We start from the raw sequence: 23,190 nt of genomic DNA, 5'->3' as shown, positions 1-23,190 counted from the left end.
GATAATCAAAAAGATCAAATTAATTATAAGCGTTTTTGATATTCACGGAAAAGGCTCTACCTTCTGATAGACCACTAACTAAGGAGGGAACAGTGATATAACATTTCCATGAGATTTATTTCATATAGAAAAGGTCTCTTAATGAGAAAAAAGTATCAAAAATATGTAGAATATTCGAGATGTTGTCTAAAAATCCTGAATTGTCTAGTATTGCCTGGAACGTCAAAAATTATACATAAGCAGAGAAATTAACAGTTTGAATAACACTATTCATAATTCATACTAATTGAGTTTTGGAAGTGTATAGTTGCTATTGAGTTAATGTAAACTAGTATTGTAATATTGTAAAGAAGTGTAATAATATTTTTTATTGAATGACACATTAAAAAGAAGACAATAAATATCCACTTATTACATAGAATCAATGATGTCAAGTACTTGCTAATATAATTGAATAAAAGACCCATCTGAGAAAAACATATATAGACCAAGAGAAAACAAGAAGTATTACTCATCAAACATACTGGTAATTTTGCCATCTGCGTAGAAAATTAGGTGAGCACACATTTGGAAGAAAAGAAATGCATAATTCGCTATCTTTTCTCGCCTCGTTGGTATACTCTGAGCAACAAGTTTACAGAGTGTGAGATTAATTTGTAAAGAAACTTCTTAGATGGAAACAATTTTCCAAATTACGTATTTGTTATAGGTTAAGATAAGTATATATCTGTAGAATGTGTTGTGATAAAAACATGAAGGTAGTTATTGCATATCTAACAATAAAGTTATCGTTTAAATATGAGATTGTATATACATGTTTCTAAATATAAAAACATATGGTAGGATGGTATTATATAAAATTAGTTGTAAACAACAATTGGGAAATAATTTTGAATAGGAAGATGTAAATAAAATTTAGTTTAAAGAAGAATAACTTATTTTTTCCAGGCGAACGAGTTTTCTGGAAGCAGGTTTCAAAAAAATATATCATCAATATAAGTAGAACTCATCAAATTAAAGTTTTTAATCATCTTTAAATCTTCACAGTAGCGAAGGAAAGTATCCGATGGGGCAAAATGGAAGAACGTTGTTAATCATGCCAAAGCCTACAAAGGGTTGTAGCTCCATTAGAAGAAACAGAAGAAAAGTATTTTAAAATAAACTGTTCTCACTTTCACGTCCTCTGTTTGAAGTAACTAAAGGAGCCCATCCACAAAATTGAAAATGTAAATAATATTACGGATACTTACACCTCTTTTGGTGAATATTCTGGACTCTCGAGTCGATATCCATCCAACAACTTATGGTAGAGTCTTTCATCTGCTTCCATACCGGGATAGGGTGTTCTTCCCAATGAGAAGAGCTCCCATAATACTATACCGTATGACCAAACGTCCGACTGTGTGGAAAATACTCGATCCCTTATGGATTCAATCGCCATCCATTTTACAGGAAGAGGAGTCTATAGAGAAAAAATAATTTTGTATTAATAAATTTATTTATTTTAAGATTTCTCCTTTCCTCCTTTTCATTTAAGATTTTACGGGTTGTGTCCACCCACGCTGAAGAGTTAATGTAAGTTAATTAAAAATCAGTCTACAAAATATACCCATTAAAGATAATTGTCTTGATAAGTCTTGCATATTTTTTTCGATTTTTCATACTTAGTGGCCGAAATATAGAGAATGATACGTTTTCAAATTGACACCCCGTATATATAACACGGTGGATATAACGATGGATATTCTAACAAAAGCCCAAATGGATGATAAAGATCGGCGTATAATACAAAATTTGTACTGGAACCAATCAGCCACAATAAGAACGAATTTTGGAGGTGAACCAACGGAAATGATCCAGATTCTACGAGGCGTTAGACAAGGTTGTATACTTTCACCTATATTATTTAATCTATATTCAGAGGAAATATTTAGTGAAGCCTTGGAAAAATGCGAACATGGAATACTTCTAAATGGAGAACGCCTAAACAACATCCGTTATGCAGACGACACCGTTATTTTTGCAGACAGTTTGAACAGTTTACAGCAACTGATAAACAAAGTAAATGAAGTAAGTGAAAGATTTGGACTTCAAGTAAATATAACAAAAACTAAATTTATGATCATCAGCAAAAATAAAGTTAGAGACGCTCAACTACTTATCAATAATACACCAGTGGACCGAGTAAAACAGTATAACTATCTTGGAACAACAGTAAATGAACAATGGGATCACTCACAGGAAATAAAATGTAGAATAGAGAAGGCTAGGAGTGCATTCAATAACATGGCCAAACTCTTTAAAAGTCACAATCTTAATCTGGAGATAAAAGTAAGGCTCCTACGATGTTATATCTTCTCAATATTGTATTACGGAGTTGAATCCTGGACACTAACTGAAGCAATGGAGAAAAAACTTGAAGCCTTCGAGATGTGGCTATACAGGCGAATTCTAAGGATATCATGGACAGACAAGATAACCAACGAGACCGTATTACGAAGAGTGGGCAAAGAAAGAGAGGTGATGTATACCATTAAAAGGTGAAAGTTGGAATATCTCGGACATATAATGAGAAACAGCACTAAATACAGATTACTGAAGGTAATTCTACAGGGTAAAGTATTCGGAAAGCGAGGAATTGGGAGAAGGAGAATATCATGGTTGAAGAACCTGAGGAAATGGTTCTCCACAACAACAACGAATCTATTTAAAGCATCAGTCAATAAAATAATTATAGCCAGAATGATTGCCAATATTCGGAACGAATAGGCACTGAAAGAAGAAGAAGATATATAACACAACGAAGATATATTACAATAAAGTTACAATAAATATTACTGTAAATCATAAACAGTAAAACTTCTGTTAATGGACACCCCTCCACAACGGAATCCTCTGCTGAACGGACAGTATTTAGGTCACCGAACATTTCATATGTGGGTAAATAGGAAGACACATCCAAACAACGCACCCTCTTCACAACGACTCTGGACAAAATTTGCCTTCGGTTTTTCTAAGAAATTATTGTCATTTTACATGCCAACCACGGACAGTCAGGTAAAGGTGATTAAAAGATTAAAATTGGGGCTCCGGAAATCCACATATGTAGTCATAAAACTAGTTATATAAATAGGAGTTATGGTCATAAAACTAGATACCTTAGGTACAGCTGGTTCCTAAAAAAACTGATACGACTCTTAACGCGTATTTTGTAGAAAATTGAGCAGTGTATTTTAAAGGATAAATACTTATTATTTACATCTGTTACTGTCACTGCCAAATCTTAAAATTTGTCAGACAACATATTCTGTTCAACTTCAAAAAATGGCTCCACATGCTAGCAAAGAACTAAAAGCAAGAATTGTAACGAAATTAGAAGATGGTTGGTCACTATGTGCCGTAGCGAATCATTTTAACGTAAGCAAAACAACAGTTTTTAATATTAAACCTTTGACTGCGGGAACCGCATATTTGCGTAAATTCATTAGTGCACGAGATGTGCGGGAAACGCATATATGCAAGAGGGCTAACCGCTTCGCTGCGGTTAGCGATTATTTGCGTATAACCAAAATATAATGTATATAATGTCAGATGTTTTCTAATTGGAAGGGCGTGAACCACCTACCTAAAGTGCCTAGAGCGGGATGGGTGGGAGCAACTGTGAAGGTGTCTAGAGCGGGATGGGTGGGAGGAACTGAGATGAGAAGGTGTTTAGTATTGCGAATGCGTTGTTGCAGTAAAGTGAATATTGTCGCTTAGAAAATTACGTTGTGTTTGAAATCATAAATACTGAAAATAAGTATTACATCATGCCGCCGCCACCTAAAACGGGTAAATATTATTCGATGGCGGAATTGGAAGAAATTGTGACACAAAGTGATTTAGACGATGAGTTTTTATTTGAAAGTGATATATCTTATGATTCAGCTGAAGAAATTGAACAGAAGGTTATAAATGAGCATCTATCGAGTTCTACTATAGACGAGGTAGACGATTAACATGAGACTGACGTGGGTGACGAGCAAAAGGAAGAGAATCGTGCTGACAGAATCAACGAAAACCTGAAATGGGAAAGCGTAAACATTCAGCCGCGTATATTTCCTTTTGATTCTAGTAATTCTGGGCATATTATTTCAGATCTTTTTGATAACTGTTCCGAGTACGAATGTTTCCAAGTATTTTTTGGAGAGAATATAACCAGTTTCATAGTCACTGAAACATAATAAATTTCATAAATACGTTGTTGACAGCAAAGAGCTTGGGCCACGTTCCAGATTGAAGGAATGGAAAGACACAGATGCAAAGGAAATTCATCGTTTTTTTGCCCTAAACTTCCTGATGACACGGGTGAAAAAACTTCAAATACAAGAGTACTGGTCAACGAATTGTTTGATTGAAACACCTGCTTTCAAGAAAACAATGGCACGAGACCGATTTTTAGCAATACTTAGTATGATGCATTTTTCGGATAATAATTTGGTAAGGAATGATGATACATTACATAAAATTCGAAGAATTTTGAATCATATGAGAGTCAAATTTACAGAATCGTTTACCCCATACAAAGAATTATCCATTGATGAAAGTCTAATGCTATATAAGGGGCGTCTTTTTTTCAAGCAATACATACCCTCAAAGCGGCATCGATTCGGTGTAAAATTTTTTGTCTTGTGCGACTCATCTACTGGGTATATATTATATTTTGTTCAAACTCTTCTTGACCCCTATTTGGACAAAGGTCATATATTATTTGTAGATAATTGGTACAGCAGTCCTGATCTGTTTTTATGGTTACATGATCGTTGCACTAACGCTAGCGGGACTGTGCGTAAAAGTAGAAAACAAATGCCAAAAATGGAGGAAGAGTTAAAAAGGGGTGAGTCTGTATTTCGTACCGGTAAAAACTAACTAATTGCTATTAAGTGGTGTGATAAACGAGACGTATTCATGCTTAGTACATCACATGACAAACATGTAGTAGATACCGGAAAAACTGATAGGAAAACAAATAGACCAATAGTAAAACCGCAATGTGTTATTGATTATAATAAAAATATGGGAGCTGTAGATCAAAGAGACATGCTCCTCAGCTCAATTGACAGTGTTAGAAGATCCACCAAGTGTTACTAAAAGGTCTTTTTCCATATAATGGATATGACACTGCTAAATAGTCATATCTTATTCCAAAATGCCACAAAAAAGAAGATGCCAGTAGCCAAATTTCAGTTGAATTTGATTTCGCAAATGATTGAATTAAATTTAGATGACTTCGTATACAGGCCAAGAAGAGCAGAAAATCCAGCTCCATATCGTTTAACTGGTAGACATTTCCCAACAAAAATTGCCTTAAGAAACCAAAACCACTCGACAAGCAGAAAAAGATGTTTTGTTTGTAGCAAAAATAAATTGCGGAAAGAAACCGTTTACATGTGCGAACCATGCGATGTCGGGTTGTGCGTGACACCTTGTTTTGAAAAATATCATACTCTACGAAATCTGTAATGTCAGATAAGTTTAAAATTATTTTGTATTTGTATTTTTTTGAGAAAAATCATTAGTTTAAATTTTTCTTGTGCCATTTTTTTGTTATTAAAATTGATTTTTGGGTTATTTAGTTTTTTTTCGAGCCTGTAATCCTTTATTTTTCATATTTATGGTAAAATGAAATGTTTAGTTTCCGTTAGTTTATATATATATATATATATATATATATATATATATATATATATATATATATATATATATATATATATATATATATATATATATAAATATATATAAAATGATAAAGTAAAAAAAAATTATAGAATTCCGAAAATTAAGTCAACTGTAACCTAAAAACCAAAAATATTTGCTTCACTGCGGGAGACGTCTATTAGCGCCGCAGCGACGGGATGTAGATCCTCTCAGTCGCTCCGCAGCGAAAAGGTTAATAAAAGATGTACAAGAAACTCTCGAAAGAAAGCAAGGTTCTGGAAGACCAAAATTATCTACCGCTCATGAAGATCGTACACATTTGGAGAGATTATAAGATAATCCTTTTGAAGATGCGAAATCTGCAAGAATTATGTCACAGTTTCCGGGAAGAAAGACAACAACTTGGCGCAGAATTAAAACATCGCGCCTTAGGTACTGAACTGCAGCAAGAAAACAAGCTCTTACACCACAACAGAAGCAATCAATACTTATATTTGCTTCATCAAACCATCAGCTACAAAAGCTAGATTTTTGAAACGGTAATATTTACAGATGACAAAATTTTCAATCTCCTAAAAAGGGCAAAATTGGGGTGTATAGACTAGATAATAATAGATTTATAGTTGATAGATATCGAGCAGCTGGTCATTTTAGCGCCAATGTATGTAGGGCAAACTTATCTGAATATTCTAGTTTTCCAGTGTAGAAAGAACAGTTGTATCCAGAAAATAATTTTATCCTCTAACAAGATAATTGTCCTGTTTACAATGCAAATATAATAAACCAGTGGCTCCAGTTATTATTTTTATTTGTTCTGCATCTAATAGCTCCAGCAGTTCTGCAGGAATTTCATAAAGTCCCGTTACCTTTCCATCCTTCATTTGTCTGAAGGCTGCCGTTATTTCTTTTAGTAGGATTTCGGGACCTAAATTTTTTTCAATGATGGGTTCTTGTATTGTTCTAATGTCGTGGGAAAAGTTTCTCCAAATATTCTGCTTACACTTTCTTTTTACCTTTTTTGGTTATGGCAAGATCTGTTATTTTTTCACTGTTGCGTTTTCGGAACTTTTCAAAAGTTATCATATCGACTGTGGTACTCCTCTATTTCTTGAAATTATTGTGTTTTTGTTTCTCTTTGGCTTCTCTTATCTTTCTTCTGACGATGGTATGTATTCTCTTATATGATGACTGCTAATAGAGAGACGTTTCAACCAAAATAATTGAAAAGTGTTTCATTAGGTGCGATTTTTATAAAAACAAAAGTAATTGAGAAGAAATTGTAGAAAATCTGGAACTACAAAACAAGGAATATTATTTGCCATTGTCAACCTTTTGCCAAGTCATGGAGTTGAAAATTTTTTTAACTACCTGGAGAATAATGCAGCCCCATTGACGGAAAATGCTGAAGTAAAATTAGCTACTTGTGTTAGTAATTTTAAAGAAAAGGAACAGGTGTAAAAGGAACTAGAACTTACTACAACTTTAAAGTAATTTAAATGATGATTACCTAAAATTAGGAAAATTATCTTTTATATAATATAAATGTGATGCAAGAGTAAGTCAAAAAATATATGAAATAATTCTAAATGTTGAGTAAGAAATTGTAAAAAATAATGTTCAAAACAAAAAACAAACCAAAATTGATGATTTTTTTAAGAAGTAATATCAACATTAGTACTTTTTTACATTAGTATTTTATTTGTGTATATGCTTATGCAAATATGTACGAACATGTATAATTAAAGCTCAAGCAAATCGAAACCTCTTTTTTATTTCAATTGATTAAGCCATAACTCTAGACAACGGACAACTCCACTCAACTGACAATTATTTTTCCGCGTTGGTGTCCGTTATGGAGAAGTGTCACTATATTTAAAAATAAATACTTACATCGCCACGCTTTTTGTAGTTGTCGTTTTTGTACATGCTTTTCGCTAGACCAAAATCGCATATTTTAACAATATTCTCGTCACTTAGTAATATGTTTCTTGCTGCTAAATCTCCATGAAGTACCTGTGTGATCAAAGTAACAATTAAATAATATCGTCAGTTTATCGAAAAAAAAAATTATTATTATTTTTCAATTGTAATGTAAACATAGCAAGGAAATAAAGAAGGAAAAATTAACGGGTAATTAGCCTAGAAAAGAGTAACAATTATTTAAGTAATTATTACATATTCCAAATTGATTAAAGTACAAATAAATTCATAGTAAGTAACATAGTTAATGTATATATTTTTATATTAAACAAAGATTGAAAACTCGACCCAGTTTAAATGTATTACACGAGTCTCAAATATCAGGTCACCACGTTTGCTTAAAAGAAAAAATCACGTTTAAAAAACATAGACCTCCGCTGAAAAAATAACACGGGGACACGGGGGGAGCAAAAAAACAATAACTCGACCTTGGTACTACGACTGAAAATTGAGAATACGGGCTCATAAAAAACGGAACGAAGCGGGCCAGCGAGCAGTAAGAGCGCGGCGCCTGAGAGTGCCCCACGCGAGAGGCGCGGCGATCGGGGCGCGCTGTTGTAACTCGACGGGGTGGTGTGACGTATAGGTGCCAGTATCTGGAGATTCGAAAGTTCGTGATAGCGCCGTACTCCAACTGACGGATCTTGAATTCCTGTAGGACTGGAGGCGTATTCATTAGCTATAGCCTAAATACGCGAAGGTAACTAAGATCTATATACTAACCCAAGGTATATCTAATAATACGGAATTGTCCGCCCTTTAATTCCTTGCTTTGTCTCTTCTCGTCTCCCTTCGCGCCTGATCGAGACATTATTGGTCATAACTGATATTTTTGTTATCTTAGTTGTAGTATACAGTCTATTTAATACATTTGTAAACTCGAAATTTGTTTTTTTTTGTTCTTCCCGGCCGTTACAGGTAGAGACTAGAAGAGATACACATTTTTTTCGCTTATGCAGTGCTCCGGCTTCTAACGTAAGCCCATAGCCTCTCACTTTTTGCAGGACCTGAGACCGAGAAGTCCTTAATCCCCTTCCTCCCAAAATCTCCCTACCCTCTTATAAATCCGCGAGGGTGAAACCAGTCAGTCCAGGCTAGTGGGACCAGTATGCCTCAAATTCGCTCGGACAGCTAAATCTCCCTTAACACAGGGGATATTAGAGTGGTGACAGTGCTAAGCATCCCTTAGCTTCAATCTAGATTTATTACAGTTCAATCCTATTTGATTACAGTGGTAACAAGCGGTTTCCGGTTTAGGAAGAAAAAAAAATAATATGAAAGATAGGGTCGATTAAGGCAATTTTTTTTTTAGTTTTCTGTAAACCTTTTCGAGTTCTTTTATATCGTTGAAATCGTGCTTCGCCAGTGGCACTCCAAATTTTTTTTTCTAGTATAGAAACAGTATAGTATTCAGCAAATATTATTTTTCATGTGCAGGACTTCTTTTCTGAAAAATTTTTTTTCACCATTGACGTTTTGCGCCCAAAGACATATAGACCCTCGATCAACTTTGAAAAAATTTTAGGGTATAAGCAAATAAATCAGTTTGGAAAATTTCCGTCAGGTCCCTTAAGTACTAAATAATTTTTCGTGGTGTAGCACAAATCTTGTTTTAGCGAGTAGATTTTTTTTTATCACGAGAAAATAGCTTCATAACAATCCCGTCCTAAAACCAAATATTCCAAGAGGCCATAAAAGGTAGGTAAATCGCTTATAATCAATTAAAAGGCGGACAATTCTGTATTATTAGATATACCTTGGGTTAGTATATAGATCTTAGTTACCTTCGCGTATTTAGGCTCTAGCTAATGAATACGCCTCCAGTCCTACAGGAATTCAAGATCCGTCAGTTGGAGTACGGCGCTATCACGAACTTTCGAATTTCCAGATACCGGCACCTATACGTCACACCACCCCGTCGAGTTACAACAGCGCGCCCCGATCGCCGCGTCTCTCGCGTGGGGCACTCTCAGGCGCCGCGCTCTTACTGCTCGCTGGCCCGCTTCGTTCCGTTTTTTATGAGCCCGTATTCTCAATTTTTAGTCGTAGTACCAAGGTCGAGTTATTGTTTTTTTTGCTGACTGAGCCCCCGTGTTATGTTTTCAATCCTATTTGATTAGACAATTTCAGCGAGTGTTAAATAATATAGTAGGTAAAGAAAAAAATTCGAAATGTGCAAAATGTGCAGTGAACTCTAAAAAATCATTAAATGATTAAAATTTAAAGCTTTGATTGATAATTAAGTATTATAAAATCTACTCGTAAATTAAACGGTGACTTACTTTTCTCGAAGCCAGATACTCCATTCCCCTGGCGACTTGGAAAGCATAAGCAATGAGATCTTTGGTGCTGATCGGATGTATATTGTCCTTATAGTCGCCCTTATAATTCGAGCGCCATTCTGGTTGGACGCTGTTATTGCTAAGCACGACGCTGTCATCACCTTTAAAAATATATATTATTTGTTTATTTATTAAATTAAATTTATTATTTTGTAAATATTACATAACCATAGTATCTTAACTGTATATGAGTAAAAATAAATAGAATTTGGCACGTGCAAAAACCAATATATGGCGTCAAATAGTAAAACTAAAAATGCCTGGAACTGTGAACACACAGCATTAATTTGTTCAATAGCCATAATTTGCTGTAACCTGTAATCGATTGTCAAGTTATACTTGAATTTTGCTCAAAAGGAATTAACCCTTATCCGGGCAAAGTGGGTCCAACGGGCCTGAGACGCCAATTCTTTTATCATAAACTGATAAAAAACAATTTGTTTAGAAGTATGTTTCCTTCAACATAGTCATGAGCTATTCAAAATATTTATTATCATTTTTGAAATTATTGTGTCGAAAGGATTTTGTCACGTAAAGGGGCAACACGAGCCCGTCGGACTCTATTTGTATTTACACCTAAAGTATAAATCTTTGTTACAGAAGTTAATCTAGCAGTCAGGTAATGTTTTTGTGGATTATATAAACGATTATGATTCCGGAAATCCAATAATAAAGTCCAAACGTGTAATAAACAATGTAAACATCTCTTTGATGTGAACGTTAAAGAAATGATTACAATATGTGTTATATCTATTCTAAATGAATTTTAAAAACTGATAATCATTATTGGAATGCAATAATATTGTTAGGTAGGTACCTATAGATATTTTGAAATAAATAATGCATCTGCTATAAAATGTTTGATATCGATGTTGGTGTCGACAACTTATCTCCTAAAATTATATTAAATTACAGTGAAAGTAGATAGTGCGAATAAAATGTCCCGAAAACCATTATCAGCTGCAGAACTGCAAGATATTGCTAATATATTATGGGATTCCGATGATGAAGAATCTCCTGAAAAGTAAAGCTACAAAAGTGGGTCACACTGTATGAGTTAGAATGCGTGAGTCAGACTGTGGGGAAGGAGGAAATGCTCATCTGAGAATGATGCCAAACTAGGAGCAATGAGTATCTTCTACGCACTACCTGGAACGAGACAGAGAGCCTTCTTGCTGATGAATAGAGTGTGGATGTGTATGAATGGAGAATGAATGAATAAAGGTAGTGCTTCGAAAGTGATGCCGGCCTTACAGCGGCCATTCCGCTTTCGGATCGCTAGATGACAGAGGAGGGTCTGGCTTAGCAGGTAGGCGTTGCGACGAGAGGGCATTTTAAAGTACCTCGGGAACTATCGCCGGGAGTACGAGGAACGAATCCTGCACTAAAGTTAGTTAGGCGTCGTCCTGGACTGAGATGTCTTTTGAAGATTCCAGGTCCCCATTCTATAAAGAAAAAAAAAGGTGGCATTGAAAGTGACTCTGAAATTAAAAGGATGATCAACAAGTAGTATTGAGTAATAATGAAGAAGAATGTGTTGCTACAAGTTCCCAGATTTCAGAGTGTGTAATTTTTAAAACTAAGGATGATCAGCAAGTAGTATTGAGTAATAATGAAGAAGAATGTGTTGCTACAAGTTCCCAGATTTCAGAGTGTGTAATTTTTGAAACTCAGGATGGAATTAACTAGAAAAGTCAACTACAATCAAAAGTACACTACCATTACAGCTAATATTACTTTAGAAAAAGTAATGTTAGCCCCTGGTCAAAGTGTAGATGATCCTGTTGATTCCTTTTGTTTGTTTGTGGTCGAAAAAATTGTGAACGAAATAGTGAAGTGTACAAACAAAGAATCCGAAAAAGTCCTGGAGATAGAGAACTGAAAATATTGCGACTCTACAGAGCTATATACCTATACTGGACTACTACTAACTGCAGAGCACCTGAGTGTGAACATCTATAATGTAGATATACTTTGGAGTAAGTTTTATGGACCTACTATATTTAAAGCTACCATGGAGTTAAAACGATTCAAAAATTTGCTAAGATTTGTTCGATTTGATAAGGACACGAGGTCCGAACGAAAAAGGAACGACAAATTAGCAGCAATGCGCGATGTGTGGAATCAAGTCAACCAAAACTTTTTAGAAATGCTATTTATAAGGAAAAAATATAACGGTAGATGATCAACTTGTTCCGTATCGAGGTAGGTGTCCTTTCCAGCAGTATATGCCTTTAAAGCCAGAGAAGTATGGTATGAAAATATGGTGGGTCTGTGACTCGAAAACATATTACCCTTAAGGTGGAATACCATATACAGGAAAAAACGGAAATACAGTAGCCAAAGGTCTTACATCTCAAGTTGTAAAGCAACGCGTTGAGCCTTATTATAATTCCAAGGGGAATGTGACTTGCGATAACTATTTCACTGATCTTGCTCTTGCACATGAATTACTGGCAAATTTACTAACTCTTGTAGGCACAGTGAAAAAAATAAGAGATTTGTTCCTCGGAATTTCTACCAAACAAGAACCATTTAGAGAAATCATCAATTTTCGGATTCACTCCAAAAGCATATTTTGTTTCTTACGTTCCGAAATTCATACTATACCTAGTGCTTTAGATTCATCAGTTGTTTACATTTAATATTTTGATTTACTTTTGATTATTTTTTTAATAAGTATTTGCATATTATACTAATTTCAAAATTATTAAGAAAATGGTCGAGATATACTTAGGTTAAATTTTCATTATAAGTAGTTATTTTTTAAATCAAGTAATATAACAATTTTAGTTTCATATTCTCGTTGAATTCAGTGTTTATATTGTAATATTTACACTTACCTTGAGTAACAGTAGTCATATCAGTGGCTCCGGATGCAGCGTGAGCTCTGTAGTCACCCATCGTATTTTGAGGTGGTAACCCGGCACTGTTGGTAGAATCAGAAAATGCAAGTGTAGCATATCTCATAAGGGGAGACTGAACTTGACTAAAAAAACAAGCAAAAAAAAATAAAGAGCTAAAAAAAATAAAAGCGAAGCATTTGCAGAAATAATGGAAAAACTGTAGAAATGAAATGAAAAATAATCCATAACTTTTTTTAATTAAATAATAATGGAAAATCTTTTATATAATTGACAGTATAATAAGAAGAATTACTTCAATAATGGAGTCTAATGTGGCTAATATAAACCTAATATTAATTTTATATTACACTTCACACAAAAAATATGGTCTATGTATATTTGTTCCATGGAGAGAATTTCTAATGAAAAATAAAAAAATTTAACTTGCCAACAAAAATGAAAATCAGTCATTATCATCAAAAATATCATATATAAATATATAATAACGGATTTATTACGGCTGTCGCCGCTTCTCCGCCCCCAATTTCCATCTTTTTCTGTCATATGCAGTTGCCTCTTCTAAGTCTCTTGCCGCCATTGCTTCATCAATATCGTTGCGCCAACTTCTCCGTGGTCGTCCTCTCTTTCTTCTTTCAGGAGGGAAGAATATCAAAATCAAAAAAATATCATAATCGTCATTATCATCACTGTCATCACCATTAATTGTTATTATGATTGGACTTATTTCGTTTATTTTATTTTCACGAGTCCACCAATCTTCTATTAGTTTCTCGCACTTGAATATACAGTTGCACCACACTTCTGGAGTTACAATTGAAAGTGCCTTTCGCCAAGTTTCCCGAACTGCGTCGTCGCTATAACCGTTAGGCCCAATATGGTTGTCATAATATTGTTTTGCTATTCCCCATATATATTCGATGGGATTAAAATGGCAATGATACGGTGACAGACGTAAAACTTGATGACCGTGACTCAATAATCTGATCCACAATAAAGGTTTTTGTTTTTGCGTGGATATTTGCCAAGCGTAATAATTCTGATTTTAAAATATGTTGTGTAAATGGTATATGTTCCTTTGTCAACAATTCTTTAATTTTATTAACAGTCCAAGAATTCGTTGGACTTTTGTTTAATACTTCAGAATGGTAAGGTGCATTGTCTAAAATAATTACGCTGGGCTCACGGGAGAAGTTTTTCATGTAACCATTTTACAAACATTTCTGTGTTCATATTATCGTGATAGTCACTTGATTTTGATTTTGATGAAAATATTAAATCAGCACCTTCTATAAAACATGTAAAATTATGTGTCGCTTCCCTTCTCCATCAGTATGTTTGATAGACTTTACGTTATCATCTTGCCATATTCTCTTGGTTGCACCCCTAGAAAATATCCATGTTTTGTCTAAATTTATGCCCTTTCTTCTTTTAATTTAGAATATTTTCTTAGAAAGTTAATTCTTTTATGCACAACAGAACTTCTTTCACAAAGGGCTTTTTTGTTATCCTCCTTTTGAAATTTGAAACCCAAATTATGTATCACTTGCCATAGACTTGTTCTGCCAATTTCGTCAAATTTTCTATCTTTTAATTCCGAGAGAATTGTATTTAAGGTCACATGTTCCTTGTTGGCTCGCATTCGATAAATGGTATCACGAATTTCAAATTTTTTTCCATCTTTAATATCTTTCGTTTTCAATGATAGGCGAGTTTTTCGGTGATCTTTCTTCGGCCGTTCATTATTGCGATTTTGTAATACTCCTCTTAGTTTGGTTTCACTAATTCCTAGAGCATCACATACGCATTGTTGAACAGACATTACCGATTTTAAAGGACCGCCATTTTCTTTTTCATCCGTAAAATACTTAAGTACACTACAAATTAGACTATCTACATCTAACACACGTCTAGGCATTTTTAAATATTTCCACCAAACATACAATGTCAACATTGGCAAAGAATAAATTCAACTGCAATATTGTAACAAATTTATACCTACCCTAATGTTATTTTAATGTATTTTAAAATATGACCATTAATGCAGTTTTTACCTAATTTTCTGGGAAGTCGTTTACTGCAACTGGTTATCAATGAGTCATTAGCATAATTTTGTTAATCCGAAACCCGCGTAAATATAGCGAACCGACTATAGAAAGACATTTTACTTATGCTATTATTCTAAAAAGCCTATACGTTTATTATACAGTAAGAAAATATGCACAAAATGTGCTTCAAAATAATCATAACGAAAATAATTGTTGTTTAAAGTTAGTGTAGTTCACCTGTTGTCAGAATTTTATTACTGAATAAATTTGTTTATTTTTTGCATAAAAATTAATAACTAGTATTCCTTTAAACTTCATATACATTCTAAACTTCGCAAAAAAAAAACACTTTTTCTTTAATTGATGAAATTGTGGAGGCTTGTTATAATAAGGAGAAATTTCGGAACTTATTATAAAATAAAATTATTGATGCTAAAACTACTACTGATGATAAAACTAGTAATGAACTATTTTTTTTTTTTATTTTTTAAAAAGAAGTCCGCGAGACTTCACATCACGCTCAGTGTAACTGAAATTGCACCTCACCGGTTATGGATTAAAGGACTAGGTCAAATGCAACATTTAAAAAGCTCTTTTAATGATTAAATATAAAAAGATAAAAAGGAAACAATGGAAAATTAAAATACAATAAATTCTTGTTATACGTACCTTCTATTGCTGGATATCGAATAGGTCCGGTCCAGAAGCTCATGACCTATCATATAATTTACTTTACCCGTGTGGGGATCTATCTGGTTAATAAAATGTTCCCTGTGGCGCAAGAGGTAATTCTGCAAATTGCCAAACCGACAATATTCGACAATAACCAAAAGTTCTCCTGAAAAAAAATATTTTGTAATGAAAATTATTTAATGAAAAAGATCTTTTCTCTCAAAAATGTTATTTATTTTTCTATACAATCAAGCGCCTGTTTTATTTTTCAAATTCATTTACACCGACTATTGAGAATTGAGTATTAAGAATTAAGACTATTAAGAAAAGTCATCCATAAGATACAAGTGGCACAGAGGACAATGGAGTTGAATATATCGCTCAGACACATAGTTTCACAACTGGATTTAGGGTGCTTAAGATCGGATGCAATAGAATTATTTACGGGAGGACTATGTTCAGCAGTGAACACAAAATGGCTGATGATGACGCTGATGATGATGACACTATTTACAGATTTGTCTATTCTTCTATTCCTATTGGCATTTTAGGAAAGTCTCGACAGTTTGTGAGAAGAAATAGTTTTAAGAATAGAATTGAAATCAAGGATTAAATTATCTTACTCCTGGAAATAGCGTGTGCTTAATAGCAATGGAAAGAGTACTAAATAGACATAAACTGCTTCCGAAGCAAACCACAAAACTAAAATTCATTTTCAATTTACAGAGAAAGATCGGAGAAGCCAAACAGAAAGAACTGGAGAAAAAATGCCAAGAAATCTAAATTCTACAAAGTAAATACGACGAATTCAACATGCATAAAAAGGTAAGAGAAATTACAGGCAAATGTAAAAACAGAAGAGTAAGTAAACTTGTTAATGATAACGGAGAGGTAATCGTGGACAAAGAGAGTATTGATAATACCTGGAAAAATTACATACGAAATTTATTTTTTGATGAGAGGGAGAACCAGTCCCCAATACCTGCGGAAACAGGACCACCTTTGCTAGTGGGAGAAATAAGAGCAGGCATAATATCGCTAAAAGAAGGAAGAGCAACACGACCTTGAAAACCATGACCACGAAGTCTTTAAAATTGATTCCGTTAATTTAAGCACCTTCTTGTGTAAATCAAGAAAAGAGGCAACTAACTTTTTTAAATAAAAATAATCTCTTAAATTTTTACACTCTTACTTTTGGCAACATTTTTGGTACAAGCACCAAGTAAATTCACGACGTTGAGATGCTTTCCCAGATGTGCCATGATTTTCAACTCTGATGCTAGAGCCTTTATGTACGTGTTATCCGCATTCTTCTTAACCATCTTCACAGCCACTGTTGTCACGGGTTCTCCTTCCACGATACACTTAGCTTCTCCTTTAAGAACCACACCAAATGCTCCTGAACCCAACTGCTTTCCTAAAAAATATAATCAGAACATCTCTCTAATAAATATAATATAAATTTTTCAACAATTTTTTACCAAATTTAAATTCAAGGCTGTACAATATTTCTTTGAGCCGTATTAATTTTGACGATTGATTTGTTGGTATGCTTACCTTGCCAATCACCCTCTACATGCACCGACGCTATTTTTATAATAGGGTTAGATAAGTGCAAGAGAAGTCATTGGAATAAAATAAACCGGTATATCTATATTTTGTGGACCTTAAGATCGGGTCAAATTAAAGGATGTTGTCCACTTATTGTACACAAGAGGGATACATCTAGCAATAACCAAAACGATCGAAAATATCTACCAAAACAACACAATAAAAGTAAAAGTAGAAGAAGAACTAACTGACCCTATTGACGCTAGCGATGGGATATGATAGGAAGATTCCCTGAGTCCTTTATTGTTCAACTTGATTATAGATGAAATAATAAAAAAAGTAAAAACTAAAAAGGATATCAAATGGGAGAAAAACAACTTAAAATAATCTGCTATGCAGACGACGCAATACTACTCTCTCAGAGTGTAGAGGATTTATAACGTATGCTGCACCAATTTAATATAACCGCCAGAAAATTTAACATTTTAGTTTCCCCAAAAAAGTCAAAATGCATCGTTATAACATCAAATTTACTAACATTCAAATTGATGCTGGAAGGGCAGATAATAAAACAAGGAGTTTAAATATTTAGTCATCGCATTATCTAGCTGCGGAAAGCTCAAAACGGAAGTGGAAGATTAAGCGAATAGAGCAAATAGAGCCGCAGGCTGCATGAATGAAAAAATATGGAAAAATAAAAATATTGGAAAAGAAATGAAATTGGCAAAATTTAAAAAACAGTCATCAGACCAGTAATGACATGCGCGAATTAAACACGACCTGACAGAGAGGACAAAGGATGTTAGAAACAGCAGAGATGAAAACAATTAGAAAAATTGAGGTTAGGCACTATGAGACAGAGATATAAGTACAGATATACGACGTAGATGCAAGGTGGAGAACATCAAGAACTGGATAAGAAATAGAGGAGTAGAATGGAGCGATCATATATGCCGAATAACATCAAATAGAGTAGTAAAGATGGAAAGAGACAGTTGTCCAATAGGAAGACGACTTAAACGATGGAACGACAACTTGCCTACATGAAAAAAGAAGAAGAAGAAGAAAAAGAATAATTTTTATGCGTAAAACTGTATTCTGAACTGTTCTAGACAAAAAAAATGAAAATCATACCAGTTCCTATGTAGCAACCAAGCAGAAGACTGGAAATAGGATACATCCAGAATACCTACATAAATACTGTCAGTTTTTAGTTATTTGTATTTCACTTACCCAGTTTTAGTTGTTCTATTGGAAATTCCCATTTTCGATCATAGGGTAACAGTTCCGCCTGGTCGTCAATACCAAGTTCGGGGTTTATATTTTCAACAGCACCTTTCTCGAAATTAGCAAGACCCAGAAGCTTCATTTCTTGCTTTAATTTCTACAAAATATTATTATAATTAGTTAAATAAAAGTAAAAAAATTAAAATACTCTAATTAAGTACTTGATCTATCATAAATAACTTATCTTTCATAATGTATACGAAGAAAAAATTTTTCGAGAGAAAAAACAGCTTTTAAGTAGTCTGGTGTAGAGTACATAACCAAAACTGGGTTTCTCGTCACTTTGTGAAATATGAAGTGCGCTTATAAATACTGTCTTTTTCTCTATAAGTACGTCTTTGACATGAGTCACACTTCCTAATAAGTCCCGAAACAAAACAAGGCATATATTGTAAACTAAGAACAAACTTTAAATGAGAAAAAAGGAATATTCATGGCTTTTGATATACAGAACGTTGCCTTCTATAAAACAAGTGACATAAATTTGTTTCTAAAAGATAAAGGTATTGTAAAGCCGGCCCTGACCAGAGTTCGAGAATTAAGTCGGTATTTACTAACGGCACGAGCCACGGTTCGTAGACTTACTATAAGTCTACTAACCGTGGGTACCCCTTCGAATTCAGCTATGACGCATAGTGTGACTTCGAGAAGCTCATGGAATAGATCGAAGTTTCTACTGGGATCCAGAGCCGGCTTTAATGAAGTTCCAGGGCGATTGGATATGTATATAAGACACGAAACTTGTTAGCTTTAGTCTTAAAATAAATTAAATAGTTGCGTTCTAGTTTTTTAGTGTTAATAAATAAGTATGTATATATTAAATAATAAAAACTTAATAAATTAGACAATTATAAAACCATTACAGTATATCTAAATATTTTTTTACACTGTATAATAAAAATAGTCAATCCAATTTTTATTGATAACATAAAATGTACTTACCCTTTCCTTCCTAACTTTCAATAAAAGAAATATTCCTACGCAAATTAAAGCTAAGAAAAGTAACAGTATGATATAAATGAGCCAATCTTGTCTTGGTCCAGGAGCATCTAAAAAGACGTAAGTGTATTATTAGCCATAATCTGCTAATCTAATAATTATTTTAAACGTGTTCCTACCAATAGATCGTAACCTTTTTAAGTCGAATTTTTTACACTACTGAAAGTCGAACAAGTGAGTATATTACTATTTAACATGGGTATTAATGTTTATATGACAACTGCTGCACAAAGGGATTTTATATTAGTAACAGCACTATGGTACGTGATGGTCAAAGAGTTGGAGTTTTGGTCTTAGAAATAGCAAATACTACGGAGATCTTTCTTCTTCTTCTCATTGCGCCGTCTCCTTTCGAAGGTTGGCGATCCAAATGGCAATTGTAGTTTTGGAAACTGCTGCGCGAAAGATCTCTGCGGATGAGCGGTCGAACCATCTCCTCAGGTCTTTCAGCCACGAGTTCTGGCGTCTTCCTACTGATCTTTTGCCCTGTACTTTTCCTTCCAGTATAACTTGAAGTAATTCATATCTTTCGCCTCTCCTCTCAGCACATGACCCAAGTATTGCATTTTCCTCTCTTTGATTATTCTTAGTAATTCTTTTTGTTTACACATGCGACGAAGTACCTCAACATTAGTAACTCTTTGTACCCATGGAATCCTCAACATTCGTCTGTATATATACATCTCAAAGGCATGGAGATGTTTGCTATGCTAAAACTTTGAAAAATGTCCGTAATTCTTTGAACACAATATTCCAGCAAATTTTACTTCTACGTTTATGTTCGTTACCTCTGGATAATGCGGGGCGTGCAATGAGTGTACGCTATGTAGCTAACAAGAGGAGATAATGACGAGTTTTCGGCGCTATAAAACTGGAACAAATCGGATAAGGTATGGTAACCCGAACAGAAGGGTCCCTGATACTCCAATTTGGGGGTTAAGATGTAGCGCCAGCACCCCTGCTCTCCAAAAGAGCTGTTAGCTTAAATTCCTAGCAAAGAGAAGATAACAGATGGACTTGATAGAAGACAACTTGGCAAACGAAAAAGGATTATTAATTTTGGCACCTGGAATATTAAAAGACTACGTACTAAACAGAGGGAGGTTACAGATGAGCAAAAACGCTAAGCAAAAAATAAAAGATTCTATGGATAATAATCTTCAAAGCTGAAAAGAAGAAAGGAATCAATCCATAAAATCGAGGATAAGGCAGACTGCAAGAACTACTGCTGCATCTTAATTTCCAACTCTCTTAGTAGATTATACGGAAAAGTTATATAAACCCTAATCGAAAACAAATATGTACCACTTGAGATAGAACAGCAAGCAGGATTTCAAGTAAGACGATCTTACATTGTCCATATCCACACTTTAACCTAACTTAACGAAAAAAGAATAGCTAGGATAGGTCAACTTATCTATTATTTGTGGACTTAAAAAAACTTTATATGAGACAGCACGTCTATGTAGAACATTGCAAGTACTGGGAAGTTCATCTATTATATTATACTTCTGAAACCAATACACTAAGTCTACAATGATCTTCGATAAAAAACATTAAGATTAACAAGCAGTTCTCCGAGAATTTTAGGGTAAATAAGAGGCTAAGACAAGGCAGCAGTCAATCTCCAACATTTCTTAAAATCTACCTATATGAGGCATTGAAGAAATTCAGAAGATTATGTTTCGGAATGGCTATACCATTAAATTAGAAAACAACCGTACATACAATTATAGACAAATTAATGGTATCTAAATTTGGCGGTACAGGCAATTATTATAAAACACTATTATTAAATGAACTTACTTGAAAACACCAGCTTTACTTCTCTAGAATCTTTTATTCCTTTGTATACAGCTTCGCATTTGTATTGACCAGCATCTGTGATTTTAGTTTCATTAAATCTAAGAGTCTGCCTTTCTTCCTCGAACACTATTCGAGGATCATTTGGTACGAAAATCACATTGTCCTAAATACAGTTAAAAACGATTTAAAATGTTGTCAAAAAAGTTTTTTTATAAATATAAAAAGAGTTTTTCCGGATTATAGATTGGTAGGTATACTGTATTGAAGGATACTAGAGGCAGTGTTAACTACTATGGAGACTGGGATTATGGTGCCGGGGGCGTAAAATTATAATAAATTTAAGTAGAAGAAAAAAATTACAGTAGTTAAGAAAAAATATAACTTTTTACCTGTACACAAGTACTATAAACACATAATATCAAGTATATGGTTCAGAATGGTAGTTATATATTTTTAAATTTTATTGGGAGTGTTCAGTAAAATACTGTTTTGCGAAGTTTTTTGAAGAAATTAATCGGACTCAAAGGACTCGTGTACTTACGTGTTAAATACACGATTATTTGCCTACTTTACAAGTATACGAACTTTGAGATTGCGATGGCAAGCAGGGCGCTTGCAAGTACACGAGCGTGAACAGACATGGCAAGTATACACAAGTATTCTTAAAAACCTTGACAAATGAATCAGTGTCGTGACAGTCAATATGGATAGAGGTCGTCCGAAAAATCTCGTTGTTGCATCTGCGGCTTTTGCTGTGATGAGTTCAGCTTATTTAATTAAAGTAAAAATAATAATATGGTGGATGGTATCATTAAACAGAAGTCGAAACAAATAAGTAACTATATTTAAAATTAACTAAGATGGCATTGTAGATAAAGAAACTAAAAAAATATATAAATCTTTTTTGTTGCAGGATCTTAAACGAAAACCTTTAGGCCATGTGGCCATTAGCGAATCTCTTTTTTTTTCTTCGGTTCATTTATAGTGCACTGGGCAGATATGTTTTCTTGTATTTTTTCCAAGCATCATTAACTGCATTACGGTTTATATGTTCTTTATGTTTGGTCATCCAAATGAGCAGCTCATTTTTATAAAAATCAATAAACTGCAACACAACGTCATTTGTCCACTCCATTTTAATTTAAAAACACACACACACACACACAAATAAAACTTCTGTACGCTCCTTTGGTCTTTGAAAACTAAATGAGTAGTCGCAGTAACTGCCAATTATTTATACATTTCGTTTGAACGCGTCTGCAAGTATAGGCAAGGATGTAGTTCGCAAGTGTACGAATAATCGTGAGTCCTTTGACTCGGCTCATTTTTACTGAAAATAGATGGAAAACCAACGAGTGACAAATAATTGTACGAGTAACCCACTCACACGACATGGCAAGTGTACGCAAGTGACGATTATTCACCTGGTACACGAGTCGTTTGAGTCCGGCTTTAGTCAGTTACTGTAATTCATAGAGCTTTTGTTTTTTTTATTTCACCAGAGGCGCACTGTAATTAATGGATTTTTTAATAGAAATTATTGACATTGATTTTAACAATACTGTATACCAAATCGATAACTACTTTTTAGGGTGGCAGAAAATCTTACACAAATTAAAATAAATAAAATTGTAGGGTTCTTATCTTAGCTCTTTAAACACAAATTTTTGAAAAATGTGACTTGGGCCAACTGAGTTGGGATTGAGCTTGTAGATAATGTTAGAGGCATCGAGAGACTTGAGAAATAAACATTATACTTACTTTATACCAATTGATTTTGGGTTTTGGTACACCTGTGACTGAGCAGTGCATCATAACGGGGTTAGGGAAATCTTGCTTCATCTCTCCCTCCATATTTGTATCAGTAATTTTAGCATTGACAGGATCTAAAAAATAAATTTAGAGTAACTATTTAGTTCATTATTTGTTTTGTAAATGGCTATT

At 34.0% G+C, this 23,190-nt stretch overlaps 1 protein-coding gene across 3 annotated transcripts in view; it reads right to left on the bottom strand.

Moving 5' to 3' along the window:
- LOC140444348 (vascular endothelial growth factor receptor 1-like) overlaps nucleotides 1-23,190 on the bottom strand; it is a 154,658-nt gene that overhangs the window by 19,785 nt on the left and 111,683 nt on the right. For 2 of the 3 annotated variants that reach the window (XM_072536098.1, XM_072536103.1), the window contains exons 14-23: nucleotides 23,008-23,132; nucleotides 21,247-21,409; nucleotides 19,384-19,490; nucleotides 18,388-18,538; nucleotides 16,796-17,020; nucleotides 15,601-15,769; nucleotides 12,863-13,008; nucleotides 9,960-10,120; nucleotides 7,588-7,710; nucleotides 1,251-1,462 (exon numbers count right to left, since the gene is read on the bottom strand). In XM_072536098.1, coding sequence (XP_072392199.1) covers nucleotides 1,251-1,462; nucleotides 7,588-7,710; nucleotides 9,960-10,120; nucleotides 12,863-13,008; nucleotides 15,601-15,769; nucleotides 16,796-17,020; nucleotides 18,388-18,538; nucleotides 19,384-19,490; nucleotides 21,247-21,409; nucleotides 23,008-23,132 — 1,582 coding nt within the window. The remainder of the gene's footprint in view (nucleotides 1-1,250; nucleotides 1,463-7,587; nucleotides 7,711-9,959; nucleotides 10,121-12,862; nucleotides 13,009-15,600; nucleotides 15,770-16,795; nucleotides 17,021-18,387; nucleotides 18,539-19,383; nucleotides 19,491-21,246; nucleotides 21,410-23,007; nucleotides 23,133-23,190) is intronic. The other variant, XM_072536108.1, reaches the window with a different exon arrangement.

Source organism: Diabrotica undecimpunctata, chromosome 1, assembly GCF_040954645.1.
Source record: "Diabrotica undecimpunctata isolate CICGRU chromosome 1, icDiaUnde3, whole genome shotgun sequence".
In the NCBI taxonomy this organism is placed as follows: domain Eukaryota; kingdom Metazoa; phylum Arthropoda; class Insecta; order Coleoptera; family Chrysomelidae; genus Diabrotica; species Diabrotica undecimpunctata.
Note: the sequence above shows the minus strand (reverse complement) of the source record. Positions and strands in the feature narration are given on the sequence as shown.